Raw genomic sequence first — 25,105 nt, 5'->3', positions numbered from 1 at the left:
CCACATAACACTGTTTAGATACTTTCGACCATTAAAAATTGCCTTAAGCAATCATTGTATCGACTAGGTGGAAAATAAATACATACTTAATTGTGAATCTATTGAAGTGCGATACGGACCATGAAGCTGATTTTATGTAACCCAGGAACATTGTCGAGATCGTTTTGGTGGTCGAAGTGTTAAGGTGTGGGGAGGCATAATGTTGCATGGGTGTACCAGCTTTCAAATATTTGAACACGGTACAATCACCAGTCAACGTTATTGTGACAATGTACACCTTCCCTATGTGTATCTTTTCAGGGGAGCATTTGGCCCTGACTTCATTTTTACGGATGACAATGCGGGACCACATTGAACAGCGCAGGTGGAAGAGCTTTTGGAACAAGCGGATATTCGGTGAATGGACTGGCTTGCCCATTCCCTTTACTTAAATCCCATGAAGGACGTGTGGGATGCATTGGGGAGATGTATTGCAGCATGTCCACATACACCAATGACCATCAACCACTTGTCAACCGTGCTCGTAGAGGTATGGAACGCCTTATCACAAGAACTCCTTACACACCTTGTGGCCAGCATGGGAGCACGTTGCAGAGTATGCATCGCTGTCCGAGGTGATAACAAACCCTTTTAAGCACCACGTCTCTCCTCTTGTAATGTCCAGGGAACCATCATGAGTCGCAGTGACTTCCGCGTAACTTCTTGTCTCTGTATAAATGTGTCATTTCTGCTTCGTCTCACTGCGTATTTCTTTCAGTTGCCTAGCGTACCATACTGCAGCAGTTCTTCCTATGTATGGTTCACGTTTCATCGAGCTTTGTTACTTGGTAGTAACACAACAGGCGAACGTTACTTTCATCATTAAGGTTTGCGAGGCAGTGTACAGTATATAAATGATTGAGTAATGAAACGGAGTCACAGATAAGGCTACTTGCAGATGATGTTATACTGTATACAGTCGTAAATGAATTACAAGACTGTTAGCGACTACAAAAACATGTTAAAATGTTGTGAGATGATGAAATGATGATAGGATGAAATGTCAGGTTGCAAGTTTCACCATGAGGAAAAGTCCTCTCAATTTTAATTACTGTGTTGGTGGGGTGAGAGTATCTCATGGGGATCACTAAGTGCCTATGTGTTAATATAAGAAATGATCTTCACTGGGGTAATCACATTAACTAGGTTGTCAAGAAAGATTACAGATCTCTTCTCATGATTATGAGGGTATTTAAGGGTTGTAGTAAGGATGAAAAGGAGAGGGCATATAAGTGTCTGGTAGGACCCCAATTAGAGTATGGTTCCAGTGTATGGGACCAACACCAAGACTACTTGATACAAGAACTGGAAAAGATCCAAAGGAAAGCAGCACGATTTGTTCTGGATGATTTCTGACAAAGTAGTAGAGTTATGAGAATATTGCAAATTCTGGGCTGAGAAAACTTGGGAGTAAGGAGACAAGATGCTCGACTCAATGGTATGTTTTGAGCTATCATTGGAGAGATGGCGTGGAATGGCATTAGTAGACGATAAGCTTGAATGAAGTTTTTAAAAGTAGGAAGAATCATAACATAAAGATAAAGTTGGAATTCAAGAGTAAAAATTGGGGCAAATATTCTCTTATAGGACGATGAATAAGGGATTGGAATAATTTATCAAGGGACATCTATATATATAAAATAGCTTGTCCTGACTGACTGACTGACTGACTGACTGACTGACTGACTGACTGACTGATTCATCTTCGCCGAGCCAAAACTACTGGACATAATGAAATGAAATTTTGGGGATTCATTCATATTAAGATGTAGGTGCTCGCTAAGAGAGGATATTTGGATATTCCGTTGCTAAGGGGGTGAAAAGGGGGGTGAAATTTTAAAATGAGTGTATCTATATCTCAAAACTTTAAAAGTTTACAAATGTAAAAATTGGTATTTAGAGTCTTCTTTGAAAATAAGGAAACGCGTATTTTTTGGTTTTCAGAAAATCCCAATAGGACGGGTGAAAAAGGGTGAAAAGGGGGTTGAATGCCTTTAATCAGGATACCGGTACTTATATCTCAGAAACTGTAGATATTACAGACCTGAAATTGGTACTTTTGATCTATTTTAAAAATAAAGAAACACGTATTTTTTTGTTTTTGGAAAATCCAATTAATGGGATGGATGAAAGGGGGGTGAATTTTTAAAATGAGTGTTTCTATATCTCAAAACTTTGAAAGTTTACAGATGTAAAAATTGGTATTTAGAATCTTCATTAAGAATAAACAAACACGTATTTTTTTTTTGTTTTCGGAAAATCCCAATAGGAGGGGTGGAAAGGGGTGAAAAATGGGTTGAATGCATTTAATGAGGATACTTATATCTCAGAAACTGAAGATATTATAAACCTGAAAATTGGTGTTTTGTATCTCCTTTAAAAATAAAGAAACACGTATTTTTTTTGTTTTTGGAAAATCCAATTAATCGGGGGGTAAAAATGGGGTGAATTTTTCAAATGAGTGTATCTATATCTCAAAACTTTGAAAGAAAGTTTACAGATGTAAAAATTGGTATTTAGAATCATCATTAAAAATAAAGAAACACGTATTTTTTTGTTTTCAGATAATCCCAATAGGGGTGTAAAAGGGCGAATAATGGGTTGAATGCCTTTAATGATGATACATATATCTCAGAAACTGAAGATATTACAGAACTAAAAATTTGTATATGGGAGCTCCTTAAAAAATAAAGAAACATGTATTTTTTTGTTTTTGGAAAATCCAATTAATGGCGGTTAAACAGGAGTGACATATTGGGGTGAACTTTTGAAAGACTATACCTACAGAATATCTGAGAAACGTAAAATATTACAGACGTAAAAAGTGGTATTTGGAATCTCCTGTAAATGTAAAGAAAGATTTGTTTTTGGGGGTGAAATTTTAAAATGAGAATTTCTACAGTATATCTCAAAAACTTAACATGTTACAGAAGTGAAAAAATGGTATTATTTATCTCTATTAAAAATAAAGAAACGTGTATTTTTAGTTTTCGAAAATACCACTTGTGTGGAAAGGGGGGCGGGTGTAAAAGTGACTTAAATTGGTGTTGAATTCTTTTAATTAGGCTACTGATATCTCAAAAATGAAGATATTACAGACGTGAAATTAGACATTTGGAATCAGCTTTAGAAGTAAAGAAACACGTAATCTCGGAAAATCGAATGAAGGGTTCGGGGGGGGGGGGGTTTGAAAGAATAGAAAAATTAATTGACTTAATTGTATGAGAATACATACATCTAATAAAAACTAAAGTTGTTACGGACGTGAAAATTGGTATTTGAATCTCCTTAAACAAAGAAAAACGCGCTTTGGTGGTGGGGGAACCATCTTGGGGGGCGGGAGTGAAAAGGAGCTGAATTCCTCTCATGAGGACACATAAATCAAAAACTGAAGAAGTTAGAGTCGTGATAATTGCTACTTAGAAGATCCTTTACTATTAAAGAAACAAGTATTTTTTGCCGGAAAATTCACTTACGGGGGCGGGGGGAGGAGTGTGAAAGGAAGTGAAAAAAAAGAGAATTATTTTTATGGGGATACTTATGTCCCAAAACTGAAGGTAACAGACGTGAACATTGGTGTTTGGAATCTCCTTTAAACATAAAGAAACACGCCTTCTTTTAATTTTTTGGTTGGGGGGGGGGGGGTAAATAAACTTAACGGCGGTGGGGTATAAAAGGAGGTGAGACCAATTGCTTTTACTGTTCATAATGTACTTATAAGGAGCCTCCGTTGCTCAGGCGGCAGCGCGCCGGCCCCTCACAGCTGGGTTCCGTGGTTCACATCCCGGTCACTCCATGTGACATTCATGGAGGACAGAACGGAGGCGGGACAGGTTTCTCTCCGAAGACTCCGGTTTTCCTGTCATCGTTCATTCCAGCAACACTGTCCAATATTTCATTTCATTTGTCATTCATCGATCATTGCCCCAGAGGTGTGCTTCGGCAGCCGGCACAATTCCTAATAATAATAATAATAATAATAATAATAATAATAATAATAATAATAATAATAATAATAATGTTCTGGACCGTTGTCAAATGTGCGGACCACCCTGGAAACGGGTCCTGGACGGGTAATGACTAAGAATGCAGTCCGGCCGCGAGTTCATTACCGCCAAGGCACCCAAGACGACACCACGCCGGATCTCCTGAAGGATTTGATCCATATTAAAAATGCTTATAGGAAAAGATGGCAAAGATCTAGGGACCCAACTGACCGGGGGAATATCTGGACCTAGCCCGGGAAGTACGAAATCGATTGCTGGAAAGAACGATTGAAAAATGGGAGGAAACATGCCGCAATCTATTAGAAAACGAGTCAGATCGCGAATTTTGGCGGATTCTCGCAGGAAACGAGTCAGATCGCAAATTTCGGCGGAATATATTTCTAAAACAATAAGCATTCAATTGTAAATTTCAGTATAATACCGTAGCGAAGCACGGGTATCTTACTAGTATTCAATAAATTTCCACATTCATCGTAAACATTTATGGAAAAGCCTGGTAAACAAGTGGCAGGGAATCCTACCACCTGGGTGACAGCCCTAAATGCAGGTCATTGATGACTGACTGACTGACTGACTGACTGAGTGATTGACTGAATTACAGCAGGCTATAGATAATGAAGAAAAAAAAAGCCAAGTTAAGAATAAACATACTTGATCAAATATGTGTATAAGTTAATTACAATATACTTTACAGAGACTAAAACATTTCAAAAACATAACTAAGAGCACTAGCAATGAATACTACCACATAACAGCTTTCATTTTGAGACAGCAGGCAATAAAAATAGCACACCCTATACCGGTACATTATCAACTATCTTTTAAAAACAATACAAACAATACAATAGAGAACATTTTTCTCTGCCACTTACCATAGCATGACCCCATGAAGATCTTTTCTTATTATGGGCACCAGTCTGTGCAGCTGCTATCACAAAGGTTTGGGTTTCAACGGCACGTGCTCGGAGCAGCAATTCCCAATGTGCAGCCCCAGTGGTATATGTGAATGCTGATGGGTAAGTTAACACATCTGCACCCATATTAGCCAATGTAAAGCTAAATTCCGGGAATCGAACATCATAACACTATCATTAGTTAAGGAATGATGAAATTCAAAACAATAAATATTTTAACGTAAACTGAAATAAATGTCCTTAAAAACTGCTAAATCAGGATTGGGTAAATTATGCAGTCAAAAATTCGTAATACACTATGTATGTGTTTAGCATTAAAATACAACACTGTAGGACAGCATAACTGTAACATTTCTATATTAACCCCTTGACTGGACAAATAGATTCCTAACGCTAAACAGCCAATGTGTAACCATTCAGCGCAATTGGCAGTTGTGCTATTGTGCACAGTAGCTTGACGCCTATGTAACAAACTGACAAAGGATGCAAATTTCATTAATTTTAATTAATTACAAAAATAAATATTTAAACTAGTAGTGGCATTGTGATGTAGTGATGGGCAACGCTCCCGCTCGAGACTCTCGGGACTGACGTCGCAGATCTCGAGACCAAGACAGTGCAAGCTGTGCGACGTACAAGTAACTATGACTGTAAACTTGATAGTATATCATTGGCAGTTATTGCGCAAAATAACGTTCTCATATGAAAACGTGTGAGCCAATACATTTTGTCAAAAGCCTGGAAAAGTACTGCATGTTCAACTATGAACCCCTTCATACCATTAACGAAAGTGAAAACAGACTGTTCACGACTTATCTGGCAGGGACATCTTAGCTGAATAATGCTGCATAATTTTTTAATAACTGTAGATAGGATGTACACCTACTTGGATACTAGAGGCGTGCATCATTCGAACTTGCGACGGGGAAGATGTGCTTTGCTATGTATGCAACCCCCATTACATTGTAATCTAAAATGCCCCACTTTGCTCCAATTCTTTCAGCCGAGGTGATGGGCAACACTCTCGAGACAGATTCGATCCGGCTCAACGGCTAAATGGTTAGTGTGCTGGCATTTGGTTCAAAGGGCCCCGGGTTCGATTCCCGGCCGGGTCGGGGATTTTAACCTTAATTGGTTCTTTCCACTGGCCCAGGGACTTGGTGTGTGTGTCGTCCTTAAACAGATAATAGGCTACAAGAAAAAAAGAGAGAATAAGAAAAATATATCTGTAAAAAGTCTAAAATGTATAAAAATATTTTAAAAAATAAAAAAATTCTCGTGTGCTGCGAGCTGTAGTATGTAAACCTAGCTGGATGCCTCGCAATCGTTGTCGACAGGGTAGCTTCCTGTGATACAGGCCAGACCGGATGTGTTCTGTGACTATTCCTCTTCATTTATATTGTGTGTTTTAAAGTGTCAGATCATCCCAGAAGTATTTCTGGTGACGAATTTTACTTCTTTTGAATAATACAGCGGGCTGTGCTGTGTGGCATCTCTTCAAAATCCACGACTTACGTTGCATTTCGGACATCGTCTTCAAGTGGTCACGTACAACTAGACACAATTACCCATTGCACTGTCTTATACCGAAGCACTTAATTAATTTCGGACATCGTCTTCAAGTGGTCACGTACAACTAGTCACAATTACCAATTGCACTGTCTTATACCTAAGCACTTAATTATTATTATTATTAATAAATACATCACAAATGGAAAATATCCCGGTGGCAATGGTCACTTACAGTAGTGTAATAATAACCAGCACACTGATGTGGGCAAGTTTTCCTTCGTAAACAGAACCATAAGGGATTGGAATAAATTACCTGCAGCAGTATTTGATACATTCTCTTCCGGTATCAAGTCGTTTAAGAAGATGATTAGTGCTAGTGTAAAGTGAAAAGTAAAAGCTGTAAATGATGGACACTGAATTTGTGATTTTCTGCTGGATTTAGAATGTTAAATTAGCAGTATTTCTTCTAATATTTTCTCTCCATGGAATTTCTTGTTGTACTCTTGTTGTAGTTGTTGGGTAGTTATCAGTGGTGTATCCTGGAATCTCCACTGAGGCATACAACTAGTAACCATGCAGTTAACACAATGTATTAAGTAAATTTCAATTCTACTCACCCTAATTACATGTAGGTGAACTCGAGCCAAACAGTTTTACTGTAAGTTTCTGGATTGAACGTGCGTACACAATTCTTGTTTTCTGTTTTTAAGTTTACGAGGGTCCGCCTCTGTGGTGTAGTGGTTAGTGTGATTAGCTGCCACCCCAGGAGGCCCAGGTTCGATTCCCGGCTCTGCCACAAAATTTGCAAAAGTGGTACGAGGGCTGGAACGGGGTCCACTCAGCCACGGGAGGTCAACTGAGTAGAGGTGGGTTCGATTCCCACCTCAGCCATCCTCGAAGTGGTTTTCCGTGGTATCCCACTTCTCCTCCAGACAAATGCCGTGATGGTACCTAACTTCAGGCCACGGCTGCTTCCTTCCCTCTTCCTTGTCTATCCCTTCCAATCTTCCCATCCCCCGCAAGGCCCCTGTTCAGCATAGCAGGTGAGGCAGCCTGGGCGAGGTACTGGTCATCCTCACCAGTTGTATCCCCCGACCCAGAGTCTGAAGCTCCAGTACACTGCCCTTGAGGCGGTTGAGGAGGGATCCCTCGCTGAGTCCGAGGGAAAAGCCAACCCTGGAGGGTAAGCAGATTAAGAAGAAAAAGAAGAAGAAATTTACGAGGGAATGTAGAGGTCTCCCGGCTTTAACTATTTGAATCTTTTCATCAAACGAACGGCCAGTAAATGGCTTTTCAAACTGATTTACAATTATATCCGTTTTAGACCCATCCATCGTTAATACCACATGTGCACAAAATATAATAAAACACCGAAAACACAATGAATTAACTCACTAGCTAGCCACAACTCAAGCACTGGAGGTAAGTCACCCCAGTGGCATTGGTCAGTTTCGTCACGTTGGGTTCTCGCTGGGGGGTAATCTGTGGGTCCCGTTCGCTGTAAAGATGCCGACTTTCTCAAGTTGCTAACAGATGGCAGAGGGTAGCACGGGTATGGGGTGACAAATTCTGACCAAGTTTCAATTGCAGCGACTTCGTTCGGAGGGTTTCAGAACTACGTCTGCCACCGAATGCAATTTTAAGATTGAATGCCTTACATCCTTAACTCCTCCATTCGCTGTCTCTTTCTTCCTAGAGTGGAGTAGACGGCAAGATTACACCAGCACCACACGTAGTCAGGCGATGGAACCAGTACAGTTGCGCGGACCTTTTGAACTTCTGAGAGATGAAATCGTTAATATTTGACTTGAAACCACCTAAAATCATACATCAGACAGTTCTTTGTGCTATCATAACGCATGCGATGAATGCCTTGCATTCAAGGAGAATACGCCCCTGGTAGTTATGTTTTAAATTTAATATCACTTGTAGTGTTAAGCTACTAGTAAGTTCAACCTATAGTATTGTAAGCCATAGTATTAAGAAATGGAAATATTTAAGTTGTGTGTGAATTTGTGTATAATGATGCTGCATTTGGAATGTTAAATTAGTAGTACTTCTTGTAATATTTCCTTTCCATGGAATTCCTATGTACTCTTGTTGTTGTTGCTGTTGTTGGGTAATTATGCTAACTTTACATATGACGCGAATACTCTATAACATTGTAAGGAATTATTTCCTTCGTCACCAAAATATCAGTAAATACAAGCAGTGGTCATAATATGATATTGAATGTGGGGTCTGATAACGATGTACACCTACCAGTCGAAAGAACTGGAGCAAATTCAAGCATTTTCGACTACACATTCACTCATGCGTAATGGTGGTTGCATATGCAGCAGGGTGTACCTTGCCTCGTCTCGAGTTCGAATAATGCACGCCTCTAGTATCCCGGTAGGTGTACCTACAGTAGCCGTCAGTTTCCGTACGTAGCCTATTCATTCGTGTACTTACAATACCACTGCATACAATGCCAGAATGCGTATCCTTTATAATTATGTTAAACTGCGTCAAAATAGACCTCGCTAGAAATGAGAGAAATGAACGCCCTGGTCGCTTGTTGACATGTATTTACAGAATGGAGAAGGTGCGTGGTTTGCTATTCGCATACTCGGCGAAAACAACATTCAGCTCCGTCTATCTGTAGGCCTACGACACGCTGCTTGCCACACAATGTGGGGACAACGCTCTCGAGATCTCTTGAAATTTCTCGCGAGAAATAGTGCCTGTGCTAGTCTCGAGAAATCTCGAGACCTCGTCTTAGACTGCCCATCACCATTGTGATGATTTAATAATTATATTAATCATTCGTATTTTACTATTATCATCAATGTTATAAAATCTCGTATAAACAAGTGCACACAAAAGGGAGAATCAGAAGTATTTTGTCCATTACAAACAAACAAATCCCATGGCACTACAACCCTGATGGCCTTGTCCTACAAAGCGACCGCTGTTTAGCCAGAAGGCCTGCAGATGACGAGGTGATGCATGGTCAGTGCAACTAATCCTCTCAGCTGTTATTCTTGGATTTCTAGACAGGGGTCGCATCTCACATCAGATAGCTCCTCAATTATAATCATATAGGCTGAGTGGACCATGAATCAAACCTCAGGACCAGGTACAAATCCCTGTCCTGGACGGGAATCGAACCCGGGGCCTCCGGGTAAGAGGGAGGAGGCGCGCCACCCCTATACCATGAGGGCGGAATTTTTCCATTCTAAGAATAAAATATTTCATTTACACTATTTACTCATGAATCTTTAGGGTTTGCAGGTAGGTCTGTATGTCACTTAGCTAAACGTGAAGCAAAAGATGGAAGGTTTTGTTGTTCACAAACCAGTTAGAAATTACACTAAGAATTCAAGAGGACAAATTAGGGCAAATATTCATTTATAGGATGAGGAGTAAGGGATTAGAATAATTTATCACGGGAAATGTTCAATAAATTTCAAAGTTCTTTGAAAACTTTTAAGAAAAGGCTAGGTAAAATAACTGATAGCGAATCTACCACCTCGGCGACAGCCCTAAATGCAGGTCACTGATGACTGACGTTGATGAAGTGTGGTAAATTACAGCACAAAATACTATCACGAAACAAACAGTACCGGCATGAACGAGGCTACACGGAACACCTCACTTGAACCCCGTGTCATATGGACCGCACAGCTGCGGTATTAGGGTGCACTACTTACCTGATGTGGAGTCAAAGAATCTATGAAAAGATGGGCAATACTCCAAACTAATATATAGAAAAGAGTTTCAAAGATGCAACAACAGATGGCAGAAGTAATCAAAAATAGCCAGACACCTAAAAACAGTTAATCCAACATATAAATGTAATTTGAATTTTAAAAAGCCTAAATGCGCCGTACCAAATGTAAGTGCAGCTGATGTTGATGCCTTTAAACATCCAAAACAGTAAAGGGATAAATATCAGATATCATCTTACCACCTCTATTTTGCATATTACAGATACAAATAGAATATATTATGCAACAGTTCCCTACGTCTGAAGTACATTTTGTACACAACTGTCCATTTTAACTACTCATTACCGTAGACCCACATGTGGAGGCTTCATTGTTTAAAGAAGGAGCCTATCTTTGGCTGGATATTTGCCTGGTACTGTTTCTTTATATCATTTGCATCTACCTTTACGTTCAAATAATACTTCTGTAAGTCAGATCACGAGCCAAATAATACAATGAATAATATAAATAATTCACCTTTCTTATGTCTGATCATTTGTTTCTAAAGTTACTAAAATTTGTTCCAAACGCTCCTCTGCAGTCTTCGTCTTCCAGCTCTTCAAGTCCAAATCATTGAATCCTCTGAATCTCCTTTCCCTTGGAATAATTACAAAAGCCTAGAAATGACTTTTACTGGAGCATTAATCATCTATTGTCCATAAATTGGCACATAACTAACTATGCAATTCCATGACCCAATTGAAAAAATGGCAGCAGTGTCAGAGATTATGAGGTTAATCTACTCATTCCTTTGATCCTCAAACAAAATTAACATTGTTGTAATTAACTGCTCAATGTGTAATCTGAGAAATAACTTACACAATCTCAATAAGTGGTTACTATCTTCCTACGCATACTTGTACTATAATCTGTATGATATTTGTAGTTTTTTCTTTAGGTATGCTCCATCAATTCTTTCCTTTATATCACCTTATTTTTGTATTTCAAAATGGTATTATCGTTAATTACATATTATCATTAAGTGCTGTGGAGACCTAAGTCTGTCAGTTCCCTGATCGTACCAGTACAAGAATTTTACACTGTAGCAGAGTCAATATGTCATCTTTGTGTTATGCTACCAGAAAGTATACTAACAGAATACCATACATATTTTCATTACAAACAAATTAAGTTTTTTTTAAATGCCAGTTTCTTGATTTTGTATGCTTGAAAGTGTTAATTTCACCTCTCTTACCTTCCTTGCACAAGACCTTTGGAACATACATCAAAGTATAGTACTGTAGAAAGCCACAAACTGTTCTATGTTCAACAGTGCAAGAACTCTACTCAGGTTAGGTAGTGCGAGAGACCAAACTACTAGAAGTGCTGACCGGTACACTCGCTCAGAGAAAGGTTGAGCGCCTTCTCAATGACTTTTGGACAAGCCCCAATGGCAGGTTTACATGAGAACCTTATCAGCAGTGTCAGAGATTATGAGGTTACTCTACTCATTCCTTTGAGTTTTGGTGCGGAATTTGAGAACTGAACAAGAAAGTAAAACTGTGTCCTGAGATTTAACTTTAGTCTCTACAAATAAAAGCAAATCACAAAGAAACAAAGTAAGTCGGGGAACTGCATGTTTTTTTTTTTTTTGCTATTTGCTTTACGTAGCACCGACACAGATAGGTCTTATGGTGACGATGGGACAGGAAAGGCCTAGGAATGGGAAGGAAGCGGCCGTGGCCCTAATTAAGGTACAGTCCCAGCATTTGCCTGGTGTGAAAATGGGAAACCACGGAAAACCATCTTCAGGGCTGCCGACAGTGGGGTTCGAACCCACTATCTCCCGGATGGGAGCTCACAGCTGCACGCTCCTAACCACACGGCCAACTCACCTGGTGAACTGCACGTTAACTGTACAGTTAGATGCGTTGGGTTAAAATGACAGCGTGGCAATTGGGAGCAGATTTAGGTTCAAATCCTACTAGCAAGCCCCAGATTCATTACTGTGATTCAAAATACCAATATAAATGGTCTGTTATTGGACATTATAAATTTTCTAGCTAACTCATTCCTGGTTGCCAGCGTTTTGCCCCCAGTGTGCTAAGTTGGGCTTCTCAGTTGGTAAATAGCACACCCACAAAGACGCATGGCTAGTGGATACCGTGGAGGCCACTACCTAGGCTGTTTGGAGCCACCAGCAGTGCCCATGCACTATGAGAGACTTTGTCTCATTACCAAAAATTGATGCCTGCCTGGCCATCAGATGATATACATGTTGATACCCATAGGGAACCTGAAATATTTGCCCCGAATGAGTAAATTTATAATACCAATATAAATGGTCCGCTATTGGACATTACCAACTTTACCATGGCCCTAATTAAGGTACAGCCCCAGCATTTGCCTGGTATGAAAATGTGAAACCACGGAAAACCATCTTCAGGGCTGCCGACAGTGGGGTTCGAACCCCAGTGAAATGCTGGCAACAAGGAATGAGTTAGCTGGAAAATTTATAATGTCCAATAAAGGACCACATATATTGGTATTATAAATTTACTAATTCGGGACAAACATTTCAGGTTCCCTATGGGAATCAACATCTATATCATCCGATGGACAGGCAGGCATCAATTTTTGGTAATGAGACAAAGTCTCTCATAGTGCATTGGCACTGCTGGTGGCTCCAAACAGCCTACGCAGTGGCCTCCACAGTATGCACTAGCCATGCGTCTTGGTGGGTGTGCCATTTACCAGCTGATGAACCCAACTCAGCACAATGGGGCAAAACGCTGGCAACCAGGAATGAGTTAGCTGGAAAATTTATAATGTCCAATAACAGACCATTTATATTGGTATTATAAATTTACTCATTTGGGACAAATATTTCAGGTTCCGTATGGGAATCAACATCTATATCATCTGATGGCCAGGCAGGCATCAATTTTTGGTAATGGGACAAAGACTCTCATAGTGCACTGGCACTGCCGGTGGCTCCAAATAGCCTATGCAGCGACCTCCACAGTATGAGGACGAGCTTGACTGTTGTTGTGAAAGGACGTGTTCCTCTCACTCGCTCTCTCTCTCTCCTCACCAGGCGATCTGTACTTTCTAAGTACTAGTCAGGCAGCTGTTCTTGTTGGTACACCTTCGAAAGAGCTTCGTCTCAGCTGTAGCACTTCTCAGCGCTCGCTTCCACTTTCTCTTTCAGGAGATTTATTTCAGGATGACGACGGCGGACAACGGCCAGGGCAGCCAGATGGGGAAGATGACGCCTGAAGAATGTACGATGGAGTTCGGACGCATGGTCCGAAACCTCTTCAGCCGAGTGCCACCGGCACCAGAGAGCAACATGGAGCCGGAGACGCCAGCACCCGAGCCGGAGCTGGAGCAGGAGGCACCAGAGATCGAGGTGGAGACAGAGCCGGACAGGGATGGGTGTGATCCGCCTAAGGGCTTTATCTTATCTGAGGGCTACACAGACCCGGAGTGCAAGGCGCTGCTTGTCTACTACAGGCCGGGGTGCCCTGTATCTTCTGAACGGGACCTAGTCCTGGACAGAATGCGGCACCCTCGCCACGGAGGCAGGATCATCTCGACGACCATGTCCGTTGAGAGCTTCCTACCAGGAGGCCTCATCATCAGGCATCACAATCAGGAGCGGATGCGCGACGTGCAGAAAGAGCTCTCTACTCTGTTCCAAGTCATCCGTCTACCAGGGAGGGACGGCGTGCCAGGGACGAACGCCGGTGCCTTCAGGAGGAGGGCCAAGACGGAGACCAGGGAGGCCATCACCCAGACGCCGAGGAGGCTACGGCATAGGGCGGTTAATACCAACGTAGTCCAAGCCATCCAGCCGGAGACCAACAATGCCACCACCCAGGTGGTTTGCACCGCCCCGCGGAGCCACGACTGTGCGACCCAGGCTGAGCGGTTCGGTTCTGCTAGGTGGACGCAGACATAGGTCCTGAGCCCGCCAGCGGTGATGTGCCCAATTAATTGAAGGAATTAATTGGATCATATAGTCGATACGGATATGAAGTGGATAGTATGTAACAAAGCGGTGATGTGGTCGAAGTGGACACAGACCAAGGCCTACCAGGAAGGGCCTATCACCCGGGCGCAATCCCGGAAGACGGCCGGAAGCACAGCAGTGGAGAAGGACGCCCCCTGGCGTTCGAAGGCTGCTACCCACGCCCAGTCCGCCAGTGTGTCTGTCAAGCTGCGGACTTCAACGTGCACCCCACAGGACAGGGAACGCAGTCGGGTGTCAGCACCGACCGATGCCACCGCCGCCAGCCAGGAAGAGGAAAACACCATCTCTAAAGCGGGATCACCAGCAACCCCTGGGTCAACAGGCCGGGAGGAGTGCCACCAGGACGAGGCCTCTTCCCCTGCCGAGAAGAGATCCCCCCGGACAAGGAGGAAGAAGACGACGCCAGCTCACCAGGAGAGGGCCGCCCAGCCGCAACCCAGGACTGCTCCCAGGAGAGCAGCCGACCGAGAAGCCAATCAGGAGAGGGCCTCAGCGGGAAGCGGCAATTAGGTGAGACCGACACGCGCCCCTCAGCAGCTCTTGCTGTGCTTCCAGTGCCTGAGGTGGGGACACCAGCAGGAAAGGCTCTTAGTGAGGTGCAACCGTTGTGGGGGTGATCACCACTACATGGCCTGCGCAGCACTTAAGAGGTGCCGGTGTGTGCCAACTGCGTGGGGGGGGCCACCCAGCCTTCCATCACAATTGCCCTGTCTACCGGCCCATGGCGGGGGAAGAGAGGCAGGAGGCCCGGCGTCATGACCCACGCCCATCCAGGAGGCCCCCGCCCAGGCGGGTTTGGCTCATTCTCTGGGATCGGAGACTGGGTGTGAGGTACCCCAAGGAGGCGGCGCATGCAGCGGGCCCTAGTGGTACTTGACGAATGGCTCTGCAACCGGCAAGGCCTACACTAGTCACATCAGTGCACAGATGGACTGATCCCCTGAATACTGGACTGGCGAGACTACATTTCATGGCTGGTGCATGATACCTATTCTCAACTAACACAACCTCTGGACCTTTCCAGCCCACATCCTTGCATGTGCTGTCAAAAGATGTCAGGTTTTACATGTAGGCTCTTTTCTGCCTATGTGGTTTTCCCCTGACCCTTAATACCACACCTAACACCACCTTACCAACACAAACTCTGGCCGTGGTAGCATGTTTGACATGGAAACGTGCAGATACTCCTTGTATCACTTCCCACTCTTCCCTGCTATCTCCACAGTATGCACTAGTCATGCGTCTTGGAGGGTGTGCTATTTACCAACTGATGAGCCCAACTTAGTAGAGTTGGGCACTACGTCCCTGTTTCGGCACAAGGTGCCGGTGCACAATTATGTTCCGCTGTTCCAGAACACCGAGTGTCAATTGTTCCGAAACACTCTCAAGCGAGCCGGAGACACTGACTCGCTGTCCCATCAGAAGCGCCACTATGCACTGCCCTTCGCCTACTAGCTGAACTGTGCAGCGGGCGCACGGGACGCGGGACTGTAACATCGCAGTGTAGAGAGAACTTCGAGAGGCAACATTACATGCTCCGCGCCAGTGGGAACTGGGAGTGTGCCGGAACTGGGAGTGTGCCTGTACGGAACGTGCTGTGTGGTGTGTGCCTGTGTGTAGTTATGGCCATGGTCCAGCATAAAGCTGCAGGGAACGTGAACGAACAGTCGGAACACTGAAATTCGCGCCCAATAATCACGTTAAAGGCTGCTATTAGGTTAAGATTTTTCCGGTCAATATAAAATACACATAACACGGTTACAATGGCAGTGCAGGTGTTTAGAAGTAACCAATTCAAGAATATTTTCACCAGTTGAATGTATTGTGAGTAATTAGTGAGTAATTAATATCTCGAAAATTTCCCTCAACACTTTCTCGGGGATTGACGTTAAACATTAATTTGGACTTTAAGGAAACTTTTAAGCCCAAGAAAAATATGGGTCGTCGCTTTGGAATTAAAAATATAACTGGATGAATACATTGTTGTACTTTCCTGCTGTTAGGCCGGACGCACATTGAGAAGCAGTTGGCCGCAGAGCAGGGAAGAGCAGAGCAGAACAGCACGAAGCTTACGAAATTGCGAAGTTGACGTGAGCGCACATTGCCACGCAGGGTCTCGTCGGTTTTCAGAAATAACATGTTTTCTTTAGACTCTGTGATACTGGGGCATCCAGTATAAAGAGGCTCTTTTTTCTTTTTCTTCAAGCATTCGCAATTTTTCTCATTTTGTTAGTCATCTTCACAATTTCCCCTGTGCTGATGGCAACGCGGTTATTCAGCTTAAGACAATCGCAATAAAAACAAACACCTTCGCCAGTTTACAAGACTGAACAATATTTCTATGTTACCGATGTTCGGCGTTCATATGGACTAAGCAAAGAATTTAATTCATGATTATTTTTTATATTTTTTATGTCGCACCGACACAGATAGGTCTTATGGCAATGATGGAATAGGAAAGGGCTAGGAATGGGAAGGAAGCGACCGAGGCCTTAATTAAGGTACAGCCCCCCCAGCATTAACCTGGTGTGAAAATGGGAAACCACGGAAAACTATCTTCACGGTTGCCGACAGTGGGGTTCGAACCCCCTATCTCCCAAATGCAAGCTCATAGCAAGGCGATCCTAACCGCACGATCAACTTGCATGGTAAATTCATTAATAGGATCACAGTGGGGGAGAGGGAAAAATATGTATTTACAAATGTACTGTTAGATTTTCATCTAGTTGTCACAAGACACAAGATACTAAAATCAATCAACATTGACAATCTGTTGTGAACGCGTTTGCATTTATATTTGACAAGACGTGATAAATGATTTTCCGTATTTATCTCTTCACATAAATGTGATGATGGATGACGGCGACGGAGTCGGCGATGATGCTCTCCATAATCAGCATTAGATCTTTGTCTTAAATTCTATATGTTGCGAGAACTTGGGTCATGGATGTTTCATAGATATATGAGGATTACATTCTTTTGTTCGCTGTTTGTTTAACGTCGAACTAACATATCGAAGGTTTTCGGCGACGGAAGAAGGGTGGAAGATTGGGAAGGTAGCGGGCGTGGCCTTAATTAAGGTACAGCCCCAGCTTTTACCTAATGTGAAAATAGGAAACCACGGAAAACCATCTTCAGGGTTGCCGACAGTGGGGTTCGAACCCACTATCTCCCGAATGCAAACTCACAGATGCGCGACCCTAACCGCACGACCACTTGCTCGGTGGATTACATTTTAGGCCTTTCTCTAAACTACCTTGTTACGCAGCGTGAATAAAATGATTTATAGCCTAGACTGTAGTGCCTTATTCCCCGAATTTATATACCAATTTTTATTAAATTCTGTTCAGCCATTTACTCACGAACATACATACATACATACATATATACGTACATACTGCATTGCAGTCCACATGATTCACATAGTACCTACAAAACATGGTGAGACTGAATGGCTGTGGTAATTTTCTCCTCCATTTCTTAACTAACTGCGTGACACGTGCGCAGGAAACTGTGTTTCGAAGACATCGCATGGTAGGCGGAAGTACGTGCAGAACCGGCCTGCTCTGCTCTGTCCTGCCCTGTCTGTCAACTTGCAATGGTGCAATGATTTGTGTGGATCACAAAAATCTGCTCTGCGCTGCACTGCTTTAGCTGCTTCGCCTGCGTCCCAATGTGCGCATTCTGTTCAGCTTCCATTTACTTTCTTCAATATCTCGAAAATTTCCCTCAACACTTTCTCGGGGATTGACGTTAAAAATTAATTTGGACTTTAAGGAAACTTTTTAAGCCCAAGAAAAATAAAAAATAGAACTGGATGAAAACATTGATGTACTTTGGTGCTGTTATGCTCTCTGCACTTCGAATTCCTTCCCTCTCAACTTCCATTTACTTTCTTCAATATCTCAAAAATTTCCCTCAACACTTTCTCGGGGATTGATGTTAAAAATTAATTTGGACTTTAAGGAAACTTTTAAGCCCAAGAAAAATACGGGTCATCGCTTTAGAATTAAAGATATAACTGGATGAAAAAATGTTGACACTCCAACACAGGGCGGCACACAGCCGGTATCGACAGGCAGACACAGCCAAGGCCAACTAATCTATCTAGTGCGGCCTTGGCACAGCACGTTCGGTTCAGACACATCCAGCTGAAGCAGAGCATGTCCTGTTGCCTCTCGAAGTTCTCTCTAGGATGCAGTTACAGTCCTGTGTCCCGTGTCTCGGCACTCTGTACCGAAACACTCTGCCTCGAGTTCCTAATGTTGCGGAACAAGTGAATGTTCCGGTCTGCCCAACCCTACAACTTAGCACACTGGTTAACGTAAGAAATTTCATTTCTTGTCCGTATTGAATTGAGAATTACAATTAATAAACTTTTAATGTCCACCTATTCAATACAACAATGATGTGGTTTATAGATGTAATTACAACATTCTAATTATATTCCGTACTAGTTTCGGCGCATTTTTGTGTCATCCTCAGCTGCACAAAGAAATCGGAAAATAGGCAAATTATATAAAACTCATGATAAATATTGAATTGTACGTGATATGAAAATCCTATGAAAACTATATTAAAACAATGACACATAATAAAACCTTATTGAACAAGTTTTTCTTTTTTTTTTTTTTGCTAGTTGCTTTACGTCGCACCGACACAGATAGGTCTTATGGCGATGATGGGACAGGAAGTTTCTAGGAGTGGGAAGGATGCGGCCGTGGCCTTAATTAAGGTACAGCCCCAGCATTTGCCTGGTGTGAAAATGGGAAACCACGGAAAACCATCTTCAGGGCTGCCGACAGTGGGGTTCGAACCTACTATCTTCCGAATACTGGATACTGGCCGCACTTAAGCGACTGCAGCTATCGAGTTCGGTATTGAACAAGTTAAAGACTTGCGAGTCCAACATAATGCTGAATAACAGTTCTCAAGTTGATTCATGTCCCTGTGTGGACATACAGTAGTAAGCTCAATAAATTTGGTGAGCGATTTACAATAATAAAATAGCTTGTGTTTTAAAACATTTTTACACCTTAATTCAACTACGGTTAATAAACTGCAGAGTCGTCTTAAAATAATCATGAATATAAATGGCTGAATAAAATTTGGGTATGGAGGAATTCATCTATTGTTTGGAATTTGAACATTTTTGAGAAATGCTATAAGGAAATCAAAGACGACTTTCAATGTCTCGGATATATCATTTAGATTGAGATTTACATTAAAATACTGGTTTAGATGGATATAACAGAATTCAGTAGCATCCAGCAAAGGTCCTTTACTTAAAGTCTCTAGTATCTGAATGTCTTGCTCCAAGCTTGTGAAATTATGTTTTAATTCGTGGACATGTTGGCCTACCGCAGAGAATCTATTATATATCACGGCATTAACATGTTCAGCATATCTTATCTTGAAGTTGCGCCACGTTTGCCCGAGATAGGCGCAGCTACAGTCTTTGCACTGAAATCTATATACTCCTGATCTGAGATAAGGATTGGATTTATTTATAGTGGCTGAATTGTGTAACACCTCAGTACTCCTATTAACAGTATGAAAGGATATCTTTACTTTATTATTATTAAATATATTAGCAACTTTATAAATGTTGTCATTAAATGTGAAGGTTGAATAGGAATTATGACTGGGTTTATCTCTGCTTAGCGTGGTTTGCGGACGATGTCTAATCTTACTAATTATACGTTCGGTGAACGAACCTTTATAGCCGTTAGCGTAAAAAGAGTTTAATTTTACGTGTTATGCGCAACAAGTTTTCTCAATATTCGTTTCGTAGTCCACGCCCACCAGATCCTCTCCACACGCCCTACTTCTGCCTACCCCTATCGTCCCTCCCTTGTCCCGTCCAGATATGCATACCTGACTCGAGCTGTTCATTGTTTACTGCATGTTATTTACATTATGGTCAGTCTACGGCCGTATGGGGTGAGTCTTGTATACACTTATATTATTGAGTAGAGTCTTAAAACTTTCCGTTTCGAATTGTTATTGGTGATTTTTTATTTTTCACAGGTTCCACATTTGAACTGAGAAACATATTTCCTGTTTACATCTTAAGGAGTTATTTACATGTTTCCACCTCATAGGCCTTCGATATAGAAGAATTCTGCCATACCCAAATTTTATTCAGCAATTTATATTCATGATTATTTTAAGATGACTCCGCAGTTTATGAACTGTAGTTAAATTAAGGTGTAAAAATGTTTTAAAACACAAGCTATTTTATTATTGTAAACTGCTCACTAATTTATTGAGCTTACTACTGTATGTCCAGAGGGACATGAATCACCTTGTGAACTGTTATTCAGCATTCAGTATATGTTTGACTCGCAAATCTTTAACTTCTTCAATAAGGTTTTATTATGTGCCATTGTTTTAATGTAGTTTTCATAGGGTTTTTATATCACGTATAATTCAATATTTATCATGAGTTTCATATAATTTGCCTATTTTCCAATTTCTTTGTACAGCTGAGGATGACGCAAAATTGTGTTGAAACTAGTACTGAATATAATTAGAATGTTGTAATTACATCTATAAACAACATTATTATTGTATTGAATAGGTGGACATTAAAAGTTGATTTATTGTAATTAGCACACTGGAGCAAAATGCTGGCAACCAGGAATGAGTTAGCTGGAAAATTTATAATGTCCAATAACGGACCATTTATATTGGTATTATAAATTTACTCATTCGGGACAAAATATTTCAGGTTCCCTATGGGAATCAACATCTATATCATCTGATGGCCAGGCAGGCATCAATTTTTGGTAATGAGACAAAGTCTCTCATAGTGCACTGGCACTGCCAGTGGCTCCAAATAGCCTACGCAGTGGCCTCCACGGTATGCACTAGCCATGCGTCTTGGTGGGTGTGCTATTTACCAACTGATGAGCACAACTTAGCACACTGGGGTGAAATGCTGGCAACCAGGAATGAGTTAGCTGGAAAATTTATAATGTCAAATAACGGACCATTTATATTGGTATTATAAATTTACTCATTCGGGACACTCTAGAACTAAGGCCATCCAAGATTTTCAACCCCTAGCGATGTTAAAGTTTTGCCCGCTTCATTGGTATGGTGAACATTTTCCGGAAATTCATCACCAACTTTGCCAATTTTGCAGCGCCATTGAACTATCTTAGACGAAAGATGTGAATTTCACCTGGGGTAGTAACCAGCAGGTAGCTTTTGATTTGTTAAAAGTTGCTCTAACCAATGCTCCGGTGTTAGCAATTCCAGATTTCAATAGGCGCTTCACTGTACAGGCTGATGCCTCAGGCAAAGCTATTGCTGGTGTCCCCATGCAAGAATATGAAGATGGGCGTAGACCTGTAGCCTATGTGTCTAGGATTCTTACAGACCTGGAAAGCAAATACTCTATTTATGAACTGGAATGTCTCGCTGTATTGTTTGCCCTCAAGAAGTTTAGGCCCTTCATTGAACACGCTAACTTTGACTTAGAAACTGACAATCAAGCTCTTTCTTGGGTGCTAAATGGGCCCGAAAGAACCAGTAGAATAACTAGATGGGGACTTCATATTTCATCCTTTAGTTTCAATGTTTGACATATTAGAGGTTCTGAAAATGTCATTGCTGATGGCTTAGTAGGATGTTTGAGGGAAATTATGGTACTGATGTTAATCCTGATGTCGAAAAACTTGAAGTTAATGCTGTTGGTGTTAGTGCCATCATTTCGGACCTTCCTTTATTGTACCACGAATTTGGGGATCATCATAAAACCGAACCAGAATTGAAAAGCATCATCGACACAATCAATGACGGGACTGAAGTAAAACCTTACTCCTTATCTAAGGGTGTTCTTCATTGTAAAAATCGGAAGGGCCGTAACCTCAAAATTGTTGTCCCTAAAGTCCTTGTGCCAGTCATATTTAGGTATTATCACTGCTCTCCCATTAGAGATCATTTGGGTAATTTCAAAACCGGGCAAAAATCAGATAATTCTTCATTTGGAAGAAGATGGACAGGGACATCAGAACTATGATTAAATCTTGTGCCATTAGTAAGCCTAACTTGAATAACCGTTTTGGATTGTTGTCATCGTCACAAGCCTCCCGTCCTATGGAAAGGTTATTCAACTATTACGTGGGTCCTCTCCCTAGGACTTCTCTGGGAAACACTCATATCTTTGTGTGTATAGATGCATTCTCCTGGTTTTGTTGGATCTTTCCCAACAGATCCACTAACTCTCGTACTTCTATCGACTGTTTAAATTCTATTTTTACATCCTTCAGTCCTCCCAAGTTTCTAGTTTCTGACAATGTCAGTTCCTTCACTAGTGATTCATTCAAGAGGTATCTGTTTGAGTTGTGCATCTCCCACGTTACTACCGCCCCATACTATCCGAACCATTCATATGCTGAGGATGAATAGAAACCTAAAGTATGCACTGATTGCGTATCATCATGATAATCCAAATGGGATTCTTGTCTGCACTGGTTGGCCCTTGCCTTCAACACCGCTACTCACGAATCACATGGAGAAACGCCTGTGTCTCTCATGTTCAGCTATACCCCATACTCCCCAATGTCCAATGTGCTGTGTACGAAGATCTACCTGAATTGTCTAAGCCTAATGACGTTCCAAAAATCTGGAATAAAGCCAAGAAGAATTTGTCTATGTTGTATGAGAAAGTCAAGAAAAGATACAATAAAGGTAGAAAGTCATCTAAATTGAAAGTTTGTGATCAGGTGTTAGTTAAATGTTATCCCATCAGTAAGGCCATCAAAAAGTTCTTAGCAATGCTTGCCCCTAGATATCAAGGCCCTTTTACTGTGTTACAATTTTTATCTCGTTTCTGTATTGGTGAGCGATCCAATCACTAAATGAATTAGGCGTGTTCATCTTTCCCAAATTAAGGACTTAACTGGTAATGTTAAGCTAAACCCCCTTTCGGTTGAATACAACCTTGGTAATGGCTCTCTACCTTTAGTTAAACCTGGTACGCATACTGCAGGTTAGTGAGCAAATTAATTTGTTTTGTTATTACGTTAAGTGTTGGTGAATCTGTCATTAGCAAACCTTTTGTATAATTATTCCGATTGATTTCTTGTAACCTAAGAATTTCGTACGACATTATTTGTCTTGGTGTAATCGTGCTATTTCTTTAAATTATTAGCTTGTGCATTTGAACCTTGTGCTTGTGTGGTGTGCAGCTAGATTATCACTTTGGGAATTTAACCTCATCTATCTTTAAATTATGTGTTCGGATTGATTTCCTACCTACTCGGTGTTGTAGTTAAAGTTAACGGAATTGTATCTTTCCTGTTTCTACGTGGAATATTTTGTGCTGGATCCATCTATGATCACGTGATACGATCATTGCTGAGCTGCAGTGTGTTTGCGCTGGGGTGAGTGGAGTGTGTTTGCTGCATGAAAGATTTAACATTTTATCATCTTTTCATTGTATGTGTGGGTGTGTGAGGTTCTTGGTAGTGATTTGAGTTACGCTCTGTGTCACTGATGTATTGGGCGATTACTGGTTATGGTATTGTATGGTATGGTATGGTTGGTCAGTGTCGGAGATGGTAGCCTGTTTGCCTAGTGAATGGACTGTACGTCTTAACTGAGTTTCATTTTCTGACAATTGATATATTGTACTTACGTATTGCTAAGTGATCTTGTGCCCTCTTCTCATTTATCTTTGTCAACAGGTTCCGGTGCTTTATTCCACGTGTGAACTATCTCTAACCTCAGTTACCTGATAATTAACTTAACCTATTCGGCCTGAAGTTGTCTTACTCTTAATAACTGTCTGGCTTGTGCACTACTGCGAGCACTGTGGTTGAATTTTTGGTCCTGAACCTTGGTAATACATTCATGTTTGGTTTTCATCCTTTGAGTTTTGGACTGCAGGTGGTGAAATGTGATTCACCTTATCTACTAGTTGTTAGTGTTCGTGTTATACAAAATGGGACTCTTAACCTGAGGGGTGCATCTCCTTTGAACCTAGATGATATGGTTCGAGTCCTGGATTTATGCTTTGTTTCGGTGATGTAATTTCTATTTAGTGTTGCTTTGAGATAGTGTTATGGCTGGAAGGCATGATGTTGAGGATGGCTATCCTTTAACCTCTTGAGTTAACTGGTGTATCTTGCTAGTCATTATGGGTATGGTGTTATCGTGTCAAGTGTCAGATAGTTATGACACTTTGGAAAAGGTGTGTATTGCCTTTGATTTACATTTGTGTTACAGTAGATTTGGCAATTTGTTATTCTGGGTCTAAAACTCTGGTTGAATAACCTTCTTGTTGGAAATAATTCCTCATTCTTAGTGGGTTGTGGTTTCTTCAACTTATGTTTTCCTGCTTTATCTTGGGCCCAACTTCACCATTATATACCTTGTAGTCCAGTAATGTTCATCTAAAGATTCCTCTCAACCTACGGGCTTTTCCATAGTGGATCATTTCATATCGCTTGATATGATGTACTCGTTATCTTACCATCCTGTGGTCTTACTAGGTGAGTATGGGATTACCTAGTATTTCCCAGTTGGTACTGAGGTCACCCTGCTGAAAGATTTTGGGATCTTTTGGTTGCGTTCCTTCCTACTTCATTGTTCTATCAAGAGTTTTCTATCGGCCTGCCTCATTATCTGCCATTTATGTTTTATTGACCTGGTCTCCTGGGGGATAGGAGGAGGTACCTGTTTAGCTGGTGAGCTACAGGGTGGATTTTGGACTGCCACTTATTTCTAGCCCGGAATTTAACCGAGGTCCCGTGCGGACATCCGGTAGTGTATGTTGTGGAAGTCATTGCTCTTTATCTTCCCTGACGGCAATCTAACTGGAGGTGTGTGCCTTAACCTTTTCATCGAATTGGATGTGCCTTTGAGGAATTTCTTCTTTGGACCATGCCTGTT

At 41.6% G+C, this 25,105-nt stretch overlaps 1 protein-coding gene across 2 annotated transcripts in view; it reads right to left on the bottom strand.

The window, feature by feature from the left end:
- NitFhit (NFT-1 protein) overlaps positions 1-25,105 on the bottom strand; it is a 212,579-nt gene that overhangs the window by 102,216 nt on the left and 85,258 nt on the right. For both annotated transcript variants that reach the window (XM_067139252.2, XM_067139251.2), the window contains exon 5: positions 4,919-5,131. In XM_067139252.2, the coding sequence (XP_066995353.2) occupies positions 4,919-5,131 (213 nt within the window). The remainder of the gene's footprint in view (positions 1-4,918; positions 5,132-25,105) is intronic.

The sequence above is a fragment of the Anabrus simplex genome, chromosome 2 (genome assembly GCF_040414725.1).
Source record: "Anabrus simplex isolate iqAnaSimp1 chromosome 2, ASM4041472v1, whole genome shotgun sequence".
Taxonomy (NCBI): Eukaryota; Metazoa; Arthropoda; class Insecta; order Orthoptera; family Tettigoniidae; genus Anabrus; species Anabrus simplex.
The sequence above is the reverse complement of the archived record's forward strand: the minus strand, read 5'-3'. Positions and strand labels throughout refer to the sequence as shown.